Source organism: Leptinotarsa decemlineata, unplaced genomic scaffold (assembly GCF_025532065.1).
Source record: "Leptinotarsa decemlineata unplaced genomic scaffold, Ldec_3_MD MMD2_P_RNA_scaffold_9, whole genome shotgun sequence".
Lineage (NCBI taxonomy): Eukaryota > Metazoa > Arthropoda > Insecta > Coleoptera > Chrysomelidae > Leptinotarsa > Leptinotarsa decemlineata.
Genome location: NW_027412536.1, coordinates 5,895,154 through 5,916,535, shown reverse-complemented (window position 1 = coordinate 5,916,535; position 21,382 = coordinate 5,895,154). Strand labels below are relative to the sequence as shown.

The 21,382-nt window shown below is 35.3% G+C and overlaps 1 protein-coding gene and 1 long non-coding RNA gene across 2 annotated transcripts in view; one reads left to right on the top strand and one right to left on the bottom strand.

The window, feature by feature from the left end:
• The window catches only part of Rad23 (UV excision repair protein Rad23), a 112,820-nt gene extending 94,014 nt beyond the window's left edge, over positions 1-18,806 (bottom strand). The window contains exons 1-2 of the mRNA XM_074170784.1: positions 18,587-18,806; positions 18,454-18,532 (exon numbers count right to left, since the gene is read on the bottom strand). Coding sequence (XP_074026885.1) covers positions 18,454-18,532; positions 18,587-18,652 — 145 coding nt within the window. The 5' untranslated portion in view covers positions 18,653-18,806. The remainder of the gene's footprint in view (positions 1-18,453; positions 18,533-18,586) is intronic.
• Positions 1-21,382, top strand: part of LOC141480592 (uncharacterized) — a 415,328-nt gene that overhangs the window by 123,949 nt on the left and 269,997 nt on the right. The gene's annotated exons all lie outside the window — the stretch shown is intronic.

Below are 21,382 nucleotides of genomic sequence, written 5' to 3'. Positions count from 1 at the left end.
ATTCTATGAATGCTGTTTTTGTTAATTAGGTATGATTATTATATTCAAATGTCTTTCAATGCTTCACTAGATTTATGGGTATGTTACTAAAAAGTGATATAACATCCAAATATGTGTGATTGATGACTTGTCTACTTTATGGTAATTCATGATCACTTAAATGAAATGATTAAAAAACTTGTCTAAATACCTCTGGTAAATTTTATTTATAAGACCGGTTTCGGGTTTGACCCCATTATCAAGTATAAAACTGAAATCTGAATTTTTAAATATCGATTGTATTAGAATTTTCAGGTATGCTGCAAGGACAGGTATTTGAGAGACAGGATGCCAACTTAAAATACCACTCTGAAAATTCTAGGCGTTGTTAAACTCATTAATTCAAGAGAGGAGACCTACATAAATCAAGTTGCTCGTTTAGAGGTATATGTTTCTGATTTTTAATTGATTTATTAATTTCCATGGCCTCCAACAGATTCATTTCTCTCCCTTTTTTACATATATGTAGGATTTTCAGGTTATCTTCATTTATCTTGTGGTTTGATTCTTGAATGTTCGTACATTGCAGATTTTTTGTCCAAACAGACGTGGTTGGCAGTATATACAGGCCAAACTAGGAGAAATTTTGAAATAAGACTGCGTGAACACGTCTGTTTGGAAAAAAATCTGCAATGTACGAACATCTTCAAGAATCAAACAACAAGATAAATGAAAATAACCTCAAAATACTAAATATATGTAAAAAAGGAAGAAAAATGGAGACCATGTTAATTACCATGGAGACCATGGTAATTAACAAATTAATTAAAAACCGGAAACAAATACCCCTAAACGAGTAACTTGATTTATATAGGTCTCCTCTCTTGAATGTATGAGTTTAACAACGCCTAGAATTTTCAGAGTGGTATTTTAAGTTGGCATCCTGTCTCTCAAATACCTGTCCTTCCAGCATACCTGAAAATTCTAATAAAATCTATATTTCAAAATTCAGATTTTAGTTTTATACTTGATAATGGGGTCAAATCCGAAACCGGTCGTATAAATAAAATTTACCAGTGGTATTTTGACAAAAGTTGTTTATTCATTTCATTTAAATAACATCCAAACTTATAATTTCGAAATTTTTAGGTCGTTTCATTCCTTGCATGAAATTTGAAATTTCAAAAGAATATTTCATATAATATTAATTGTTTGTATTATATGCATTGGTTAATATTTCTGTAATGAACTTTGAGAGTTTACTATTTGGTGCATCATTGATATGATAGGTCTCAAACTCAATATTGGTTTTTGAATTTTTGGTAAACCATAGAATTTTGGAACACTGGAGTTATACAAGGTGTTCCAAATCAAGTCAATACCATTGCCAAATCCGTTATTATTGATGATACAAATTCGGTAAATGGGCAAACTAGTAGCATTTTCAATGGCCTTCTCGATGCCTAAAACAAGAAATAAATTGACAGTCGCGTTTTCAAAGTATTTATTAAAATGATATATTTTTAAATGGAAAGCCTTATTTTTATCATGCATTCCGATTCGTCAAAACATTCTCAACAACAAAGCTCATATCACCTTTCTTCCTAAAATTGAAAATGAGCGGTTTATGTGAAAATATTGTGACAAATGAAAGAATCAACTGTCTTGAATTTATTTCTAACAATATTTCACTAATCACAAACTAATTTATATTCAACGCTTAGCAACTAAGGCTTAATTTATTTCCACTATTTGAATTCCTTGTTGAACCGCTCGATGCGCTTTCTGAACTCAACTGCCCTCTCGAGATGAGAAACCGGTACTTATATATCGGTAACGATCGTTCTAGAATTCTATAGTCGTTTTGGCACTAAACTAGAGTTTAATCGGCGGTTGCCGACTGCATTCCTTTTGCGGTGATGTCATGTGTTTGTTCGCTGGCCGACATATCGGCCAGGAAATGTCATCCTTGGCGTGTGTCGATACCTGCAGGACTCCCCATATCTGCACTGTGAAGTTCGATGGAAGTAACACTCCACAGTATTCATGCTCGGTCATGGAAGATGGTTACTGCACACCAAAATCTTGATGCCGTTGGATCTGAAGATCATTTCCAACATGCTTCTCACAATTCTCCAATCCAGCCTGTCGAGCCCAGAGGCTATTTTCGGGATTGCCAAATCCACGAGATTCTAGTCGAGCATCGTGTCCCTCAGTCTGGTAAGACTCCTCCAGACATCTTCATAGGACGGTTTGTCTCGATAATGCTTTTTGGTCACCGAGTAGAAAATGTTTCTCTGAACCTTCTTCAACTGTTACACTCCTCCGACTTCAGGATCCTGTTTTCGTAATGTTTGGAGCTGACCGAATTTCTTGTTGAATACCACAGCGATACCCCTGGACATTTGGAGATCCTCTGCCACGCAGTGCCTAGTGCGTAATCAACTGGAACCTTGAAAAGGTCTCGGGGCTCTTCTTGAGTTACCCCATGTACGACTTTCTATCCGTTCGAGTATAAAGACATGAACTTCTGGAACGTCATTTCATCCTCTGGTGGTCTGAGGGCGCAAACTTGGTCGTAATTTCCAGCATAAGGAGCCAATCTATTGAAATGGACGACCCTAGGCTTTCCTTGAGGTGGCTTACGGATTAGGTAGACGAGGTCATTTATCTTCTTCATGATTTTGTACGGACCTTCCCACGAGTTCCGCAACTTCGGTGATAAACCACGGCGTCGCTTAGGGTTGTACAGCCAAACTAGGTCACCTGTTTTGAATCCTCCAGCATTTGCCTTGATGTCATAGGTCTTCTTCATCCTATCGCTGGCACTCCGGATGTTCAGACGGATTCGTTCATGGATGTCATCCATTTTCTGTCGAAGCTTGCTGACATAGTCTTCCCCTGCAATGTCTTGTTCTGGCGGCGCGGCGTCCCAAATTTCAGATCGCAAGTAAGCCGCAGCTCTCGACCCATTATAATACTGACATGGATTTGGCTTGTTGACTCGTGCACTGCCGAACGATAGACCCACAGGAACAGGTTGAGGTACTGGTCCCAGTCTCTTTGATGATCAGAGACTACCTTGGACAAGTGGCGGTTTATGGTTTTATTCATTCGTTCCACCATTCCATCGGACTGTGGATGTAAGGCTGTGGTTCTGGTCTTTCGAATGTCAAACAGTACATATTTCTTGGAACAGGTTGGACTCGAAATTTCTGCCCTGGTCCGAATGCAGCTCCAATAGGACACCGATTCGACATATCCATTCCTTTACCAGGACGTCAGCGACGGTAAAGGATTCCTGGTTGAGCAGGACATCGGCTTCTGCCCACTTACTGAAGTAGTCCATGGCTACCAGGACTTTGGGAACGGGCCGGCGATGTCGATTCTCTCAAAGGGACTACCCACGTTATACTGGCGCATTGGAGCTTTCGGTCGTATCCGAGGTCCGTTACTGGCAGCACATACAGCACACTATCTGTACCAGTCCTTGACGTTGACTTGACAATTAAACCGTTGTCTTACTTTCTGGAGGGTCTTCGTTACTCCCAGATGTCCTCCAGTGACTCCATCATGGATTTCTTTAGAGCACCTCTCGTCGTCTGTTTCTGGGTACCACTGTCTGGCGCCTTTCTTCTCCACCGTCTTCAGACTCCAACACCCGCTTCAGAACCCCGATTTCCGAAGTAAGGGAGTTCCATTGGGTCCAGTAGGACTAAACCGCTGGCGAATAACCTGCTACATCCTGCCACGATGGTCTTTGATGACTTTTCTTCTATCCGATGACTGAAGCAAGATCTGGATCTTTTTCTTAATCTTCCTTGATCTTATTGTACTCCCAGTTGTCGTCTACAGCTGTAGTTCTACAAATAGCTGCTTCCTTCTCTTCTGCTCGTCGGTAATGTGAGCAGTCATCATGACATGGTCTCCGTGACAAGGCATCTGCGTTTTTTACGGGGGCTTGCTGGCTACAGGCTGACGATTGCCACTTCTCATTGAACCTCTCTAGTTTTCCTGATTTGGTGTTGGTTCTTTGAATGCTTGGAAATTTGCTATGCACATGCCCAATTTACTCACAGTTCCAGCATCTTGTTTTCTCTCGGGCAACACTTCTTTTATCACCTTTTTAATGGTGGTCCCCTTGCAGGATTGTTTTACAGCCTCAAACTCCAAAGTTCTTGCCAGTGCATCCACGAGATGTTTGAGACGAGCTAGTATCAAGGCCTGCCTCGTTTCTTGGCCGCGAAGTCCGTCCAAGAATGACTGAACTGCTAACCACTCCATTACATTTTCCGGTGTAGCAGGATATGCCAGACGAACCAATCGAGCAATATCGGCTTCAAATTCCTGTAGAGATTCTCCTGATTTCTGGTAGCGGTTCTTCAGCTGTGAGTGGTAAACGTGCTCTAGGTGTGCCTGCCCATACCGTAGCTCAAGATGCTTTATAAGTTGGTCATAGTCTTCCTGTTCTTGGGCCGTGAGAATTTGCAAAATATTCATTACTTCTCCACGCAACGCCAGTGTTAATGCTAGAAGTTTGTCTTCCAAACTCATCGAATTTTCCACTTCTCCTCCTGTCACTTGGAATTTTGTTGAAGTTCATCTTTTAAACTCATCGAATTTTCCCGAAGCTTGTCTTCCAAACTCTTTAAATATTCCAGAAGCTTCTCCTCCAGGCATTTTGAATTTTGTTGAAGTTCATCTTTTACACTCACCGAATTCTCGCGAAGCTTGTCTTCCAAACTCTTCAAATTTTCTAGAAATTTATCTTCCAAACTTTTCGAATTTTCCAGAAGCTTCTCTTCAAGGTTTGCCAAATTTTGTTGAAGTCCATCGAGTTTGCTCATGAATAAACTCAAATCACCCCCAAAAACTTCGAATAAATATGTTTCGGGATCTTCTTCTGATTCAGTCAAGTTGTCCCACAGTCTCTTCTGGAGTACTGATTTATTTCCAGAACAATGTAACTCCCTCTACTCCAATTCTTGCTTTAATTCGGCGACTTTCAAGTCCGTTAGGCGCACTTTCCTCAACACATTTTGTCTCTTATTGTCTATTTTCCACAAAACTGTATATGTTCACTTATTTTAATGGAGTCCGAAAACACTTATTTACTTTCACAAGTCTATTTTTCGCGAGAAAGGTCTATCAGTTTATATTTCCGTGGTCCGATACTGTCCACTTCGCGAAACACAACGAATCATCACTCTCTCTGCGCGAACAAACAAGTCTTATATTTAATTTCACCGCAATACAAAGATTGTCCACTAAGTGCTCACAGATTTATTTCACAGATCCACTTCTGATCACCAATTGTGACAAATTAAAGAATTAACTGTCTTAAACAAATTTATTTCCAACAATATTTCACTAATAGATAGATAGACAGATAAATAGATAATTTTTATTCACCCATGAAGCGTTATACAGTGCAGTACAGTATTAAAACTTATCAGACTAGTCAATTACATATAACAGGAACAAACACATAACATAAATGAATGGATAATAGATTTACATATCAGAATTATTAATAAGAAAATTTAAAAACTCATCTACAGAATAAAACGCATGATTAATTAAAAAGTCATGGAATGTTGTTTTGAAAACTTCAAAATTTTTTATTTCACCAATTAATTTTACGCATTGGTTATAACACTTGATACCCAGATATGTGAAAGAGTTTTGTGCTAGGCCTAGATGGGAAAACGGTGGACGTATTTCACTTGCATTGCGAGTGGTATACTCATGTAGAGTATTTCCTCTCACATGACTATGTTTTTCTTTTTTGATGTTGCTGGTTATTAAATATATATATATATATATATATATATATATATATATATATATATATATATATATATATATATATATATATATATATATATATATATTGGTCTACAGTTCGCCTGATAATGAGCTTTGACCATACATCTTATAATTTTTTCTGTATAATAAATACTTTATGTACGTGAGCAGAGTTACCCCAGAATATCAGACCATAGCTTAACATGCCATGGATATGTTAGTTTAAGAATATCCAAAGAGACAGTGCCGTGCAGTTGTCGAATAACAAAGCAAATACTGCTCAATTTGGATACTAAACTGTTTATATGAATATCCCATGTAAGCTTATGATCCACATAAATTCCAAGAAATGTGTGATCAACTTGTTCTATAGACTTATGATTCATCCTTATTAATGGACTATAATCATAACGAATATTCTTTGGTTGGAATAACATGAAAAATGTCTTTTGTATATTAACTGATAGTCTGTTATCGATACACCATTCATAAAACATATTTGCTGCAATATTTGATATCTCCACCAATTTTGCTAGATTACTCTCCGCGATTAACTGATTAGTATCATCAGCATAAATGATGATTTTATTTTCGGATCTGCATGAATATGTTATATCACTAATAAAAACAATAAAAAGTAAAGGACCTAGAACCGATCCCTGTGGTACACCAACAGTTACATCTGCAGGATTTGACTTAACATATTCAAAAATTACTGTGTCCTGTTTTCTAAGTAAGATGCAATCCACTTATTACCCACATCCCGGACGCCCAGATTGTAGAGCTTATTAGTATATGATCAACTGTATCAAAAGCGGGACTCAGATCGAAAAATAGAGCAATAGGAATTTTTTTTATCATTCAGATATTGATAGATCTGTGTGCATAATACTTTAGTGGCAGTTTCAATGGATTTTTTATGTCTAAACCCGTGTTGACAATTTTAAATGAGATTGTTTTGTTCCAAAAAAGAAGTGAGTCGTATATTGAAGGTGCTGTCAATTACCTTGGCATATTGGGATTGTAGGCATACATTCCTGTAATTGCCCTTATTTTCTCTGGATCCTTTCCTTTTATAAATTGGGACCGATTTTGATATCTTCAAAACCTTTGGATAATGTCCGTCAACAAAGGACATGTTTATTATGTGTAATATTATATCATTAACTTTCCCTACAGCTTTTCCGCAGATATCATCTACACCTGCAGAGGTTTTTTTCGTTGTTTTTTTATGATTTCATAGATCTCCTGTGGTATGGATGGTCCTGAAAATATAGTTTTATCGAAAAATTTACGTTTCATGTTCTCCAAGTTCGGTTAAGTAGCTCCCATGTTCGTAAAGAATTCATTGAAGTGATTACAAATCTTAGTTTTATTATTTTCCTGAATATTATTTATTGTCAGTTTTGATGTTAGTGGAGTTGTTAATTTATTTTTTGCTTCATTGATTATCTTCCAACTTTCCCTTGATATGTTATTGGCATTGTTTATTCTATTATTATTATATTCTAATTTAGCCTTCTTGAGTTTTTCTCTATTCTGAACCTTTAGACATTTATAACGTTCTTTGATGCAATCATTTTGTGTATGTTTGACTATTTTCGACATTTCACATAACATTTGATGAAGATTCTTTATTTCTGAGTTGAACCGTGGCTCTTTGTTTTTCTAGATTTTTTTCTTTTTTAATGTGAAAGCAATATTGAAGTAATATTCGAAAGTGGAGTGAAAACAATTGTATGCCTCATCTAGTTTTTGAATTGAATACCTCAGTCCATTTTTCAATCAATACTAAGTTTCTGAAAGTTGTTAAGTTACATTCTGAAAAGTCCCCTTAGAATATAATTTCATTTGATTCACAATCATTTAATGAACACCGAAATGTACAAATCTGAAATGTATGGTCTGATAAGTATGAGTGTTCAATATTCGTTGACATAATGGATAGATTAGAGAATATTACATCTATACCAGTTGAAACAGTAGTAGAAATGCGAGTTGGTTCGTCAATGTGGTTTATCATGTCAAATTCCTTGAATACAATAATTACTTGGTGAGCGTCTTTATTTTCAATGAAAAAATTTACATTGATGTCACCATATACAACGTAACGATTTGTTTTATCATAGATAAGGTTCATCAGAACATACATGCTTTCTATAAATGTATCTAGATTGCTGTCAGGTGTTCTATGCACAGTCACTACAAATAATTTGCCTATTCCAAGTTGATTCGCTATCATAACTATAGTTGCTTCTAAGTGTTTCTGAATGCTGTTATTGTACATCACCGGTTTCCCGACAAGCCTGAGATGATTTTTTAGAAAAATACACACACCACCATGATTGTATTCTTTCCGACAAAATGAGTTTATTAGAGAGTAGCCTCTCAATGAAGGCATGTTATTTCATATATTTTCAACCAGTGTTCACTGATACAATGTCAGTTTTGTTTATATCCAATATTTCCAACTCATCTGTTTTACCATTCAGACCATGAATATGGAAATGCATGAAATTAAAAGTTTTTACAATGTTTTCTCTGTTATTTGACGATAGTTCTGATACAACCTTTTTTACTTGGTTTTCCTGTCCTACCGCCTGTCTAAAAAAGAATTAGGTCTACCCTCCACCTCTTCTTTGAGAACATCTCTAATTTTATATTTTTCATAATAATATTTAAAATCAAATCTCTTAAACATAACACCTTGTGGCCAGAATTTAGGATCATAAAAATTATTTCTATACTTAAAGTTAGTTGCTACCATAAATTCTTTGGATCGGGCACCTTGGACAGTCTTAAGCTCCTTTACAATGAAGGGTTTTCATCACCTATCTTCTCTCTCAAATATGATGAGATGTTTTCTTCCGATACATCTGATTTAACCTTATATAAGAACAACCACACCTTCGGTTCTTCTCTTTTGAATCTTCCTTGGCTGTCACTTTCCCCTCTTAATTTTTCCGATGATCCCCTTCTTCTTTTCTTTTCTTCCCACAATCTTTTGGTATCTTCAGGTTCACTACTTCTTTCTATATATATGTACTCATTCATTTCAGATAATTGAGCTTGTTTTAGTTCTTCCAAACAGTTTATTTTCTGCGTTTCTTCTGCAATTCTGGAGTGGTTTGGCAACGCTGTTGTATTCAAACTATTTGAGGCCTCGTCAACATATGATACCTCTTTTTGTTTAACAACTTCTTTGTGACGTTTTTTATTGGCTTCCTGGAGATTTTTACTTGCATATTGATTGATTTTTTCTTCCAGTAATTGATTATTTCTCTTCAAGAGTGTATTATTTTCCATTAATAATTTGAATTTTTCTTCTTGTTCTCTAAGTAACCTTTTCAGCTTTTCGTTTTCAAATGAAAGATTTGAATCAATTTTTCCTGAATGTTGTTTTTTGCAGCAAACAATCTTTGTATGACATATTCTAGTACACTTCAATTTATTTTTCACTGCACAGGATAGGTGGAATATGTCTACGCATTCTATGCACACTATATTTTTTTGTTGTTTTCGTTTGACAACACTTGAATTGTTTTTCTTTAAAATTAACTTTACTGATAACAGATAACACATCAATCGGCTGTTTACCAGTTTCCGCCATCCCCATAATATATGATAACTGGTGTATCACACGTCTTTCCACGTCTACATTATCTGGAGTACTTTTAGTATTAATTTCTTGGCAAAAAATATTTTTCTTCACATTTTCTCTTCTCAAACAGATGGTATTGTCTTTACCTTTTTTATAATCACCATCAAAATCTGAATCTTCACTAGAATAATCCGAATTATCTGGAGGAACAAACTCGTCACTAGATGAAATCTAAAATTAAAGGTTCTTTAGAGTACTATCTGAAATGAAATAGTAAAAAAAATTGACAAAACTAACCTATCAAGCCTTTTGAAGTAGATGGGTTTTGTGTACTCTCTTGAAAAAGCTGCTCACTCTGCTCACTTGTACATTTTCGTTGAATGTTCATAGTATTCGAACTGCATTGTACGTCTACAAAACAATAATGAATTGTTTCAAATTGTAACACTTGAAAAACTAATCAACGCTTAATTTATCTCCACTATTTGAACTCCTTGTTCAACCGCTCGATTCGCTTTCTGAACTCAACTGCCCTCTCAGGATGAGAAGCCGGTCTTATATATCGGTAGCGATCGTTCTAGAATTCTATAGTCGTTTCGGTACTCAACTAGAGTTTAATCGGCGGTTGCCGACTGCATTCCTTTTGCGGTGATGTGTTTGTTCGCTGGCCGACATATCGGTCAGGGGCGGCTTCAGATTCGTTACAATATTTATTTATTTCACTGGTACAAAAAAGTCTTTTGGCAAATAAAACATCATGATTATCCAGACACCCAATTTTGGTACTTATACGAATGACAATACTCTGTTATTAACAGCAAAAAGAAAAAATTGCGCTGCGATTTGAACTCGTGAAACCCGTGAACATCATGTCGTACCACTCATTTGTCACCACTAAGCTATTTGATATCAATTAACATAACGATAATTTCCATCTTAATGCCATTCCATTAGCAGTATTTATTTTGTGAATCAAAATATGTCTGCTATTTACTTACTCACAATGAACATTGAAGCCGTTTTTGTACAGAACAGAAAATTATGGAGCGTCATATTAATGCGGTTGGAAAAAAATGTATTTGATTCGATAAAACAGAATTATGAGTAATCAAGTTGAAACTTGGTTGAAATACTATTCGTCAAATACTCTCAAGTATATCATGACAATGTCATAAATTATTGTAACTGTCAACTACTGTTCGAATATTTTTCGAAATGCTGTTTTCCCATTGCATTGGTATTTTGTTGGTGGTTTATGAATAAATGCAGATAAGATCCAAACTTCTATAGAAATATTATATGGAGTGATGAGGCTAATTTTTCAAATTGTGGGATGTATACAAGGATTGCCTTTTATGTTTCGGGATTTGGCAACCCTAGTGTTGCAATCTGGCAACTGACAAGCTCTATCGTAAAGTTGGTCATTTTTGAGCCTATACATACTCAAAACGTTTTGACATACGCGCGCTATTTGTGTTGTTTACAGTAACTTTAAAGATTCATCTCGAGTAGTGTAACAACGTATGTTCTGGCGCAATGGGAGTGGGGGTAACCTATCAGCGTCATCGAAATCGACGCAGGATGGAACGAGTATAGTAGCGATTTAAGCGTGGAACTCCGCCCCTCGGCCCCCTTGGTACTTCACCTAACCTATCGGCCCCCTTGGTACTCCACCTAACCTATCAGCTCCCTCGGTCCCCTTCAGTCACGTGATTTTAAATAAAAAAAGTTTATAGTTATGAGATTCGAACCTGGGTCGTCCGCGCCGTAGACATTGTCCTTAGCCTCTACACCATCGTAAGATATTGAAGTTAACTGCGAATGTTGGGTATTTATAGCCATCTAACATCAAAACAAATTGTGCGGTACAATAATTACTGTAAGAGATATTTTTCCGTAGATTGTAATCGTCACTATCATATTGAAAATAGGAAAATATACTTAGATTTGGGAAATAATTAATATTTCATGTAAAGATGTGTATGTGTGTGTAAGAGCGAGAGGCGCGTGTGACGTAATCGACGCCCAAATTTACGTAGCTTTGCGTATATTGAGAGATTCATTTGAATAATTTATCGTGCAGAATTGTTTCATGTCCTGTTATCAATAACCGCACAAAAATAGGCGCTCGATTCATCGATACAAAAGTATATGGAAACACCAAAGTTATAGAACACACAGAGTCATCTATGAGTCACTAGCTGAACTATCTATTGGTTGAAGGACACTGTAAACACTGGACTCATAAGACTGCATCTGTCAAATGTCAATACATGCCAGCATGGCAGGTTCGGCGTTGCCAGTTGTACAATAAATCATTGTTTATGGGGCAATGTAGCGTTGCCGGTTTTGGAATTGATCGTGAACTACTCGACGAAAATTGGAAGCGCGAAAGTGATATATTAATAATAATGAATCAGATTTAAGAAAAAACATTACAGCTTAATGAGGCTGTATCGTTTCAAAGTGTGATCCCTCAGTGTTACAAGGTATCTCAAAATACATCATTGAAAACAAACATGACGTCGAAGTGTACAGGGTGCGTCAAAATACATCATTCAAGAAAGAACGTAACAGTTCCACGAGGCTGTAAGTTTTCAACGTGCGATCTCTCAATGTGTATAAGGTATCTCAAAATACACCATTGAAAAACGAATATGACATCGAAGTGTACAGGGTGCGTCAAAATATATCATTTAAGGAAAAAAACATGTCGATTTGAAATATGATATTAATGTGTATACAAACATGTCGATTCAACAGAAGTCTAGCGTTCCAACATGTCGGAAGTCTCGTATCTTTGTTAACCAAGTTAGCATCATCAGGAAAAAGAGGAGATCCAAAAGTGTCGAGAGGTTGAGCGTTGTGGACTCAACGTGAGGGCAATGGGGGAGCGAAGTATTCGACAATGACATTTCAAAATACTTTGTTTTCCATGCGTTTTCGATCGTTTTTCGTGCGTTTACGATCGTTTTTCGTGCGTTTTCGACCGTTTTCCGTGCGTTCATTCGTTATCGTTTCATCGTTATTGTCGTAACGGTTTTTCGTGTTTCACAATGGCAGTCATTTATCATTTAACGCGTTTCGCTAATCAAGTTGGCATCATCAGGAAATGACTAACGTCCATGCTTTGTCATATGAAGATTCATTTTGCGAATTTTCGTGCGTTTACGATCGTTTTTCGTGCGTTTACGATCGTTTTTCGTGTGTTTTCGACCGTTTTCCGTGCGTTCATTCGTTACCATTTCATCGTTATTGTCGTAACGGTTTTTCGTGTTTCAATATGACAGTCATTTATCATTTAACGCGTTTCGCTAACCAAGTTAGCATCATCAGGAAATGATTAACCTCCATGCTTTGTTATATGAAGATTCATTTTGCGAATTTTCAGACTCTAGAACGGAACCTTGTGGAACACCCAACCTAACTTCTGTTACAGAGTAGTGTCGGTCAGCCAATCAGAATGGAGAAATCAAATATCGCTCGATTGATTGTGCTAGATGAAATTGAACTGGAGAATGAGGGTCGAATAATAATAATAATAGTGATAAAACATTAAAAGTTTGAAAGTGACGTAGTCAGCGTGATAGGTGGTGGCGTGTGTGATAATGAATGGGTTATTACAAAGAATAATAGCGCAACTGTCAGAAGGGCACTGAGTTGTATATTTACTAATAATGATCAGATCGTCGCATACGGCATGTCAAATGAAAGGATAAGAAATGGAGAATTCGTCGACAGAGAAAAAACAAATATGGCTTAATGAATATAATATCCAAGGCCGAATGTGAAATAACATAGGAAGAATTGCAAATTCAACAAACTTGTAATTAAAAAATGTTGGGTTATGAACAACTATAAGTTTATTCCAATTGCAGAAGCTTGATTCAAAACGCATAATTTATTGACAAAGAAAATGAAAAAAATTATTGGATACTGAAACATATGATATATTTGGATTCCTTAGGGTGAGAAGGATTCGAATCCATCAAAAAACGACCACTTCCGGTTTTCACTTCCGGTCCTCCGATTTCGATGATATCAACATCAATGGATTCGTTTAGATGTCATGAAACATAATTAATCATTTGTCGAAGCCAAAAGGACCTTATAACCTATTTTCATTATACTAGCAGCAACAGACCGATGTGGGTACTCATTTCAAATGATGTCATTTGTAGATTATGAAAAGTATAATATCGAGCATCTAATGTGAAATAGCATAGAAAGAATGGCACATTTGAAGAAAATCATTGAACATATTTGAAATTAAAAGTTGTTGGGTTATGAACAACTACGAGTGTAATGTAATTGCAAAAGTTTAATTCAAAACACATAATTTGTTGACAAAAAAATGAAATAATCATCGTATACTGAAACATATGGTATTTTTGGATTTCTTAGGGTGAGAAGGTTTCGAATCCGTCAAAAACAGGTCACTTCCGGTTTTTACTTCCGGTCGTCCGATTCCGATACAACATACGTTGTTACACTACTATCTCGGCCCAAAAATGGAATTAAATCGTGAACATTTTCGTGCGATTATTTTTTACAACTTTCAACGTGGATAACTCGGCAACAGTGCATGGATGAACTTATTTCAATTTTTGGCGATGATTGTGGTCGTAGTTCACTCCAACACGAATTTCGTGAAGGACGTCCAAAATTAGTTGTTGTTCTGAAAACCATTGATGCTGTGCGCGAACTGATATTGCAAGATCGTCATGTGACCTATCGTGAGATTGAGACAACCTTAGGCATTAGTGGGACCAGCATACATTCAATATTGCATAAACATTTGTGAGTCAAAAAAATTTGTTCGCGTTGGATTCCACACAATTTGTTAAGCGCTCAAAAAAAGGCTCGTCGATTGGTCGAAAGAAATGCGCAAAAAATACGATCGCGGAGCTTCGAAACACGACTATGAATCGTGGATTTACGCGTATGAGCCCGAAAGTAAACAGCAGTCGACTCTATGGGTGTTTCAAGATGAGCCAAATCCAACAAATGTTGTTCGCGCAGGATGCATTTCCAAGCAAATGGTCGCCTGTTTTTTCGGAAAAATTTGACATGTCGCAACCGTGCCACTAAACCATTTTGCCAGTTGTCTTCCAAGAAATCAGGAAAACCAAGCCGAAGACAGATCACTCTTCACCACGACAATGCGAGCTCTCACACATCGGCTCAAACAACTGCATTTTTGAGCACCCAAAACATCGATTTGACGAGTCATCCGCCGTATAGTCTAGACTTGGCACCGAATGACTTCTTTTTATTCCCGCACGTACAAAACAAACTGAGAAGTCAACATTTTTCGACAACTGACGAAGCGGTTGCTGCATTAGAATGCATGTTTTGGAGGTACCTCAATCAGAGTGGCAAAAGTGCTTCGACAATTGGTTCAAACGCATGCAAAAGTGTATAGATATTCATGGGGAATATTTTGAAAAACAATAAAGTGATTTTCAATGATTAATATTTGTTTTTGTTCTCTAATCCTGAAATATAAAAGGCAACCCTCGTATTAGCTGGTCTGAAATATTTGATTAATGTAGACAAGTATAGATAGATATCAATGCATACAATAAAAATGTAACCGATCGCTTTGTTTTTCTGTACTCACAAAAACAGCCAAATCCATTTGGATATGGTTTTCACTAATATATTGTGGTAAACTTCATTTCACATTTGGTATTTCATTTATCTCAATAAACAATAGATTTAATCTTTGAATGATGTCCAACATTTGTTGGAAAACAAATACTAAATACCTACATAAGTAGGTTTATTATCGTTATCTAGGGAATATATTAATTAGGACAATTAGAACATAGATATACGGCACATAAGAACATCAGTTAGTTATTATTACAAATTGTATCCAGCACTAAATAAAAACGGAACAGAAAATATCGACTCAGCTGCCGATTCGTCATTAACGTCTTCGTTCAGTGAACTCTTGCGGCTGACTACCTATCTACTAAACGCTATCCTACACATATTTAATCATTTACCTGACCATATTGAAATTTCAGAGAATAACTGAATTTCAATAATCAATAAAAGATTAATTATGTAGTAGACCCTAATAGTTTAGAAGATTTCTAGGAGGATAGTTTTCTCTAATTTATTTTATCATCTGTATTTTTAATATATAAACCAAGTTTGGCATACTGCATTTTTAATATTTTCAACTTTTCTGGTGTGGTTCCCTTAATGTGTAACATATCTCTTCAGCATCCGTATGGTTCCTTTAATGTGTAATATATCTCTTCAGTATCCGTATGTACTCTATGTTTGGATAAAATTGTTTAATGTATGTCTATATTTATTTAGATATATCTTCACTCTATATTTTATAGTCCGTTCATAATTTGTTGATAGCTCACTGCAAGTTTGACCCTCATTAGAGAACTGAAATACAGAGAGGACAGCTAATATGATATAATAACAAAAACCAAACTAAAACTGGCAGTTTAAGATGTTTTCGACTAACCCACCTTGTATCTGAAGAAATACAATACAGCTATAAAACTTTTAATCCGATTATGTAGGTATTTTGAGTGGAAATGAGTGATCAGTGTCGTAGAGTATATGATTAAAACATTAGTTACTTTAAATAAATAAATATATTAATATTCTTAAACTGTAGGTACTGTAAACTGTATTTTTATTTTAAAAAAAATTCTTTATTTCATTCAAAAATAATAAGTTACTTGCAATTTGTAAAAGATACATTTATTTAATTAATACCTATTTTTAAATGATATAAACTACGATTACTTACAAAACTATTCAAATTTAAAATAAACAGGATCATCTTCGGAATCCGAGTCGTCTTGCAGGTTAATAATTAGCGGTTGTGTCTCTACAGTCGCATCAATTATATTGTCAAGATCCCACATTTTTTGTTCTTCTTCTATTGCATGTCTTACTGCATCTCGACAATTTTGTTCTGTAATATGTTGTAAAGACTCATATAACAATTCACGTACAGCTTGTATTTTATATGACGTATTTTTTCTAGCCATATAGCTTTTCATTTGTGCCCAAATAAGTTCAATTGGATTTAATTCGCAGTGGTAGGGTGGAAGTCTAAGGACTGTGATGTTTCGTCTTTCCGCCATTTTGTCAACTACGTATTTCTTGAACTTAGATTTGTGTTGCCGGGCAATTTTTAAATGTTCTGCTTTAACCATTCCATCTTCGTAAGGCAGTCAATGATATCCTGTTTCTTCCACGCAGTCGTTGGAAGTCTTTCAACTAGTCGTGAATGATAAGGTGCATTATCTAATACTATAATTGAGTTTGGTGGTATATGTTCAATCATCTGCTCAAAATACTCTTCGAAAACATCAGCTGTCATCTCCTCGTGATAGTCTTTTGTGCTTTTGGATTCAAATTCCAACAAACCATGCTTAGCAAATCCTTTTTCACTGCCAATGTGAGAAACTATTAATCTACTGCCTTTACCAGAGGGTGGGGAAATACCAGTAGACCAACCTTCCATAAAGACTTGCCTGGAGCTTGATATATTTGTATCTGTCCAAATTTTTGTGAGAGTATGACCTGCTTTTACCCACGTTTCGTCCTGATAGTAAATTGCCCTTCCTTCAGCCCGAAATTTTCGTATAGATCTTAGATACTTTCTTCTCTAACATATTATCTCTTCCCGGTCAATCAAAAGTGATTTTCGGTCTGATTTCTCCCACCGGAAATTTAATTCTTTTAAAACTTGCCACAATTTGGTTCATCCGACATGAGGCAAATCCGGGTCGTCTCTAACTTCTTGTAAAATTTTGTTTAGTTGGGTGTATTTCTTTTTTGTAAAAAAATTCGTGAATTTTCCTTCGAATACCATTTTTGGCAAATTCATCAATTTCAATAGGTTTTCTCCCCCTCTTTAAGTATTCGTTTGTATTTGGGTTAGCTATACCTTTTTTTTTCTTTCTGATAGGAACCTATATATTGTTGACTCCCCTACGCCCGTCATGTTGGCACAACTCTTGATTATGTTCTGAACAGTGTTTGTGGGATTCTGAGAAACCAGAGCATTGTGAACGTTCAAAACAATAGTCTTCTCTCTTGGTGAATAGACAGACTTACTGACTGTACGCAACAGTACTGGTGTAAAACTTGATGATGTTGATGATGATGACGAAGCCATCGCAAGCAATCAAACAAAACAAGCAGGAACGAAAGGTAAGTATATGTTTGTAGGAATATGAAAAAAAGTTACTCACGCACTGCACAAAATTCGCAAAATAAATATTAGAGACGTTAATTACTGCCATAGACGCCGAAACACCAACGAGCCGTAAATTAAATGCGATTAAAAAATGTACTAAACCAAAAATTATTTTCGTCCGTAACAACTTCACCCTTTCAAGGCAAGTTTCGAATATAAACTGAAGCTTTATATTTAATGAATAAACACCTCAGGAACCTCCGCCTATGATTTTACGAGTTTTACGACCGTTTTATGACTTGGGCCCTCATTTTGTGCTATCGACAAATTATGAACGGACTATAGTGATTTGTACTCTGAAGGTATATGTATATATAGTTGTATGGTGGCTGAAGAAAATTTGCAGCTTTGTCAATAAGACCTTCTGCAAATAATGAAGCATTTTATTACTGAAGAAAAGAGAAATTATAAACTTTCTATGTTATATAATAAACTCAGTTTATTGTATAAGTTTGAAAATGTCCATGTAGGACAAACTGCCGTAACGTTAGTTACAAATAAAAGTAGTAAAAAACAAAGTTTCATTTCTTTTTTCTTAATTATGATTTCATACCACATAGTAACGGCTACATCCATCAATTCATTTCATTATTATTATTATAGTTCTTAGGTAGTGTTGCATGAACCTGCTGTTTCAAGATTTCATTTAGAATTTGCTTAGGGCAGAAATTGACCAAATAGGATCGTTCCATATTCTTGTTCAATAGTAATCAGAGTAATAAAATATCTATTGAATATTTCTGTTGCCAAAAATTACTGTTGTTTGAATCTATGAGTGAGCAAATTTTGAAGAAGCCTTGCTTAAATGTTAAATAACCTGCATATATCAGTCTCTGGTTTTCCGAGGGGTAGTCTTTTCCTTTCTCCGATTCAATTTTCTGTTTCAAGTGTTTAACCTGTAAGAATAACTGATTAGGAAGATCCATAATGGACTGAATGAAATACATTACCGTCTTTGTGGGTTCTATATCTACAATAAATGTTTGTTGTTGGAGGTTCTTAAGGGTAACCTTCATTGTGACGCTTTCAAATCAAAATATTTTTTTACAATTATAGAAGACAGTACAGTTTTAACTTCTTGCACTATTCGATATTTTGGATAAATGTTTTGGAAAGATGATATAGCACAACTGAAAAATTGGCGGCCATATTAACTAATCTTCTTCTTTTTTGCACCATTAAATATGATACTTTCAATCACGGACAAATTTTCCAGAAATGAACCCATATAAACATATTCAAAGGAACAACTGCCGCAAGAGAGTGCAAACAAAAGGAAAATGAAGAAATATGTTAGCATAAATAGGAACATTTCATGAATTCGGGAATAAAATCTCAGTTGAAATATCAAATTCAAATCTTCTGCAAAACTGTGTCAAAGATAGAATAATCTATTATTTGAGTGTACATTTAATATAAAATGTTTGGTAGTATACTGGCTCTCACCTTTAAAATCTCACAAGTCGAAGTTTTTCACATTTGCGTAGAATATTACAATGAACGATACAACAAATCTTTTAATGTTTGTTTTACAGTTTCTTATGGGAATAATCAATGTTTTTCATTTTTCATGAGTTTGACCGAATGAGACATATTGTTTTGTTGATATTATAATATTTTTAATGAATAACTTCATTTGTTATTCATTAGGTAGGATTGGTGATTGAAAAGTGACTTTTCAGTGAGTTCTATATTTGACATATTACTATATACGGAATGAATGTTTCAAATATTCCTACTACAAAATTGAATATTTACGTTCGATACTGAGTTTTCGATTTACCACTGATATCTGCCACAGAAGCAAAGAACACGTTTAGGTCTTCAGTTTCCATTCGATCATGGGTCTACTAGCTTAGATATTGTTCTCTTTGAACTATTTCCTATTCCTTTTCACATTTTTCATACATCAAGAACAAAAAAAAGTCTTAATATTACAATTTTTGAAAAATTCAGGAATATTTCTCTCCTATTGGAAATTTTGACAAATTCGTGTTGGCAACAACGATAGTCACGAAAAATTATGGCATGACCACAGAATATCGAAACTACACAGAAGCGAAAGTAAAACCACATTGTTCGAATGCAACCGCCGTTTAATATGAAGGATACTTGCCACTGTCACTGTAATCAACCATATTCATAAATGTTTACGTCTTTACCTAAGCTCCAGGCAGTGAAATTTAGTTATCTTGATTACTGTGTGTGTTTTTCTCGTGAATGTTCTTCCAGATACAACCAAGAAGAAATTAGTTTGTTTTCCTTTCCGAAAGACCCAGTGAGGTAGGTATCAGGTGTATAAATAAAATGGCCTTGGTTCTGAACAACACATTCTCTTTAGAGTCAGTGACAGAACAAACCTACTGAATGGTACTAGGTTTGTTCTGGTTCTACCTCAGACTAACAAAAGACAATGAGCCTTTTTCCTGAGAATAGTTCAGCGAACGTGTCACGAAAGGCAGCACTAGTAGTAGGAACAAACAACTATTCACATGTAAAGCAGTGTTATTTACGTAATATTAATTTATTATTTAAAAATATAAATCTGATATAAAAAAATAGTTTGTGCTAGTATAATGCCAACAAAGCATTGCTGTTTTACAAAGTATACGTCGGATAATCGATATCCGGAAGGAAACGTGTTTTTTATACCATTTATAAAACCTCATATTAATGAGGTTAAATGTAAGAAATGGATACATGCTTCGAGGAGAGTGGATTTAACAGTGCAGAAGAAAATAAATAAATATTCATATGTATGCTCTAAACATGTAATGAATAGTAAATTTTTCATAGATAGTCAATTACCATTAATAATAATAATAATTTTATTCCCAGTTAGAGATCACAATTCAAATTATATTGGAACAGTCAAAAAAAGAGAACACAGCACATGTATATATAAAATAACAGTAAAAATTATAAAGTAATATTCTGATAATTATCACCGGTCATATACCTAAGAATATAAAATACATACCTATTTGAAATACATTCAAAGTGCATTCAGACACCATAGTCACTCAATAAAAAACTCATATACTTTATAGTAACATTTACTGATTAGAAGCTTTCTCAATTTATTTTTGAATATTCTGTAATTCTTCTCACTTGCAATATCCTCAGGCAGCTTATTGTATAGTTGAACCCCGGTAAAGGAAGGGGCATTTTCGAACAGGGTCGTTCTAAGTTGTGGTATCTGCAAGCGAGTACCGGATCTTGTATTATATTTGTGATTATCACCACTTGTCGGGAGGTTAGAGAGTTGTAATTTAATTGCCAATAATGCTTTCATAATATATATACATGGCACAGTGAGGATATTGTTTTCTATAAAGTAGGGTTTGCAAGAATCTGAACGTTTAATTCTGAAAATGAGGCGTATTATTCTCTTTTGTGATATCAGCAATCTTTGAGATGATACTGCATTACCCCAGACAACTATATTATAGGATATATGGGGATATATGAGGGCATAGTAAATATTTGATGAATTGAAGCTTATTGCGAAGATGTTCTTCATTTGCAGAATGGCATACCCACTATTTACTTTCTTGCTGATATGCTCGATACAATTTCTGAAGGATAGATTAGAGGCTAAGAACGTGCCTAAAAACTTCGTAAATTCTGAGATAATCAATGTCTCGTTACGTATACTTATTTCCGGGAGCATATTATTGTTTTTTATAGAGTATTGCATAAAAATAGTTTTGTTGTGGTTAAGTATTAATCGATTAGAGACACAC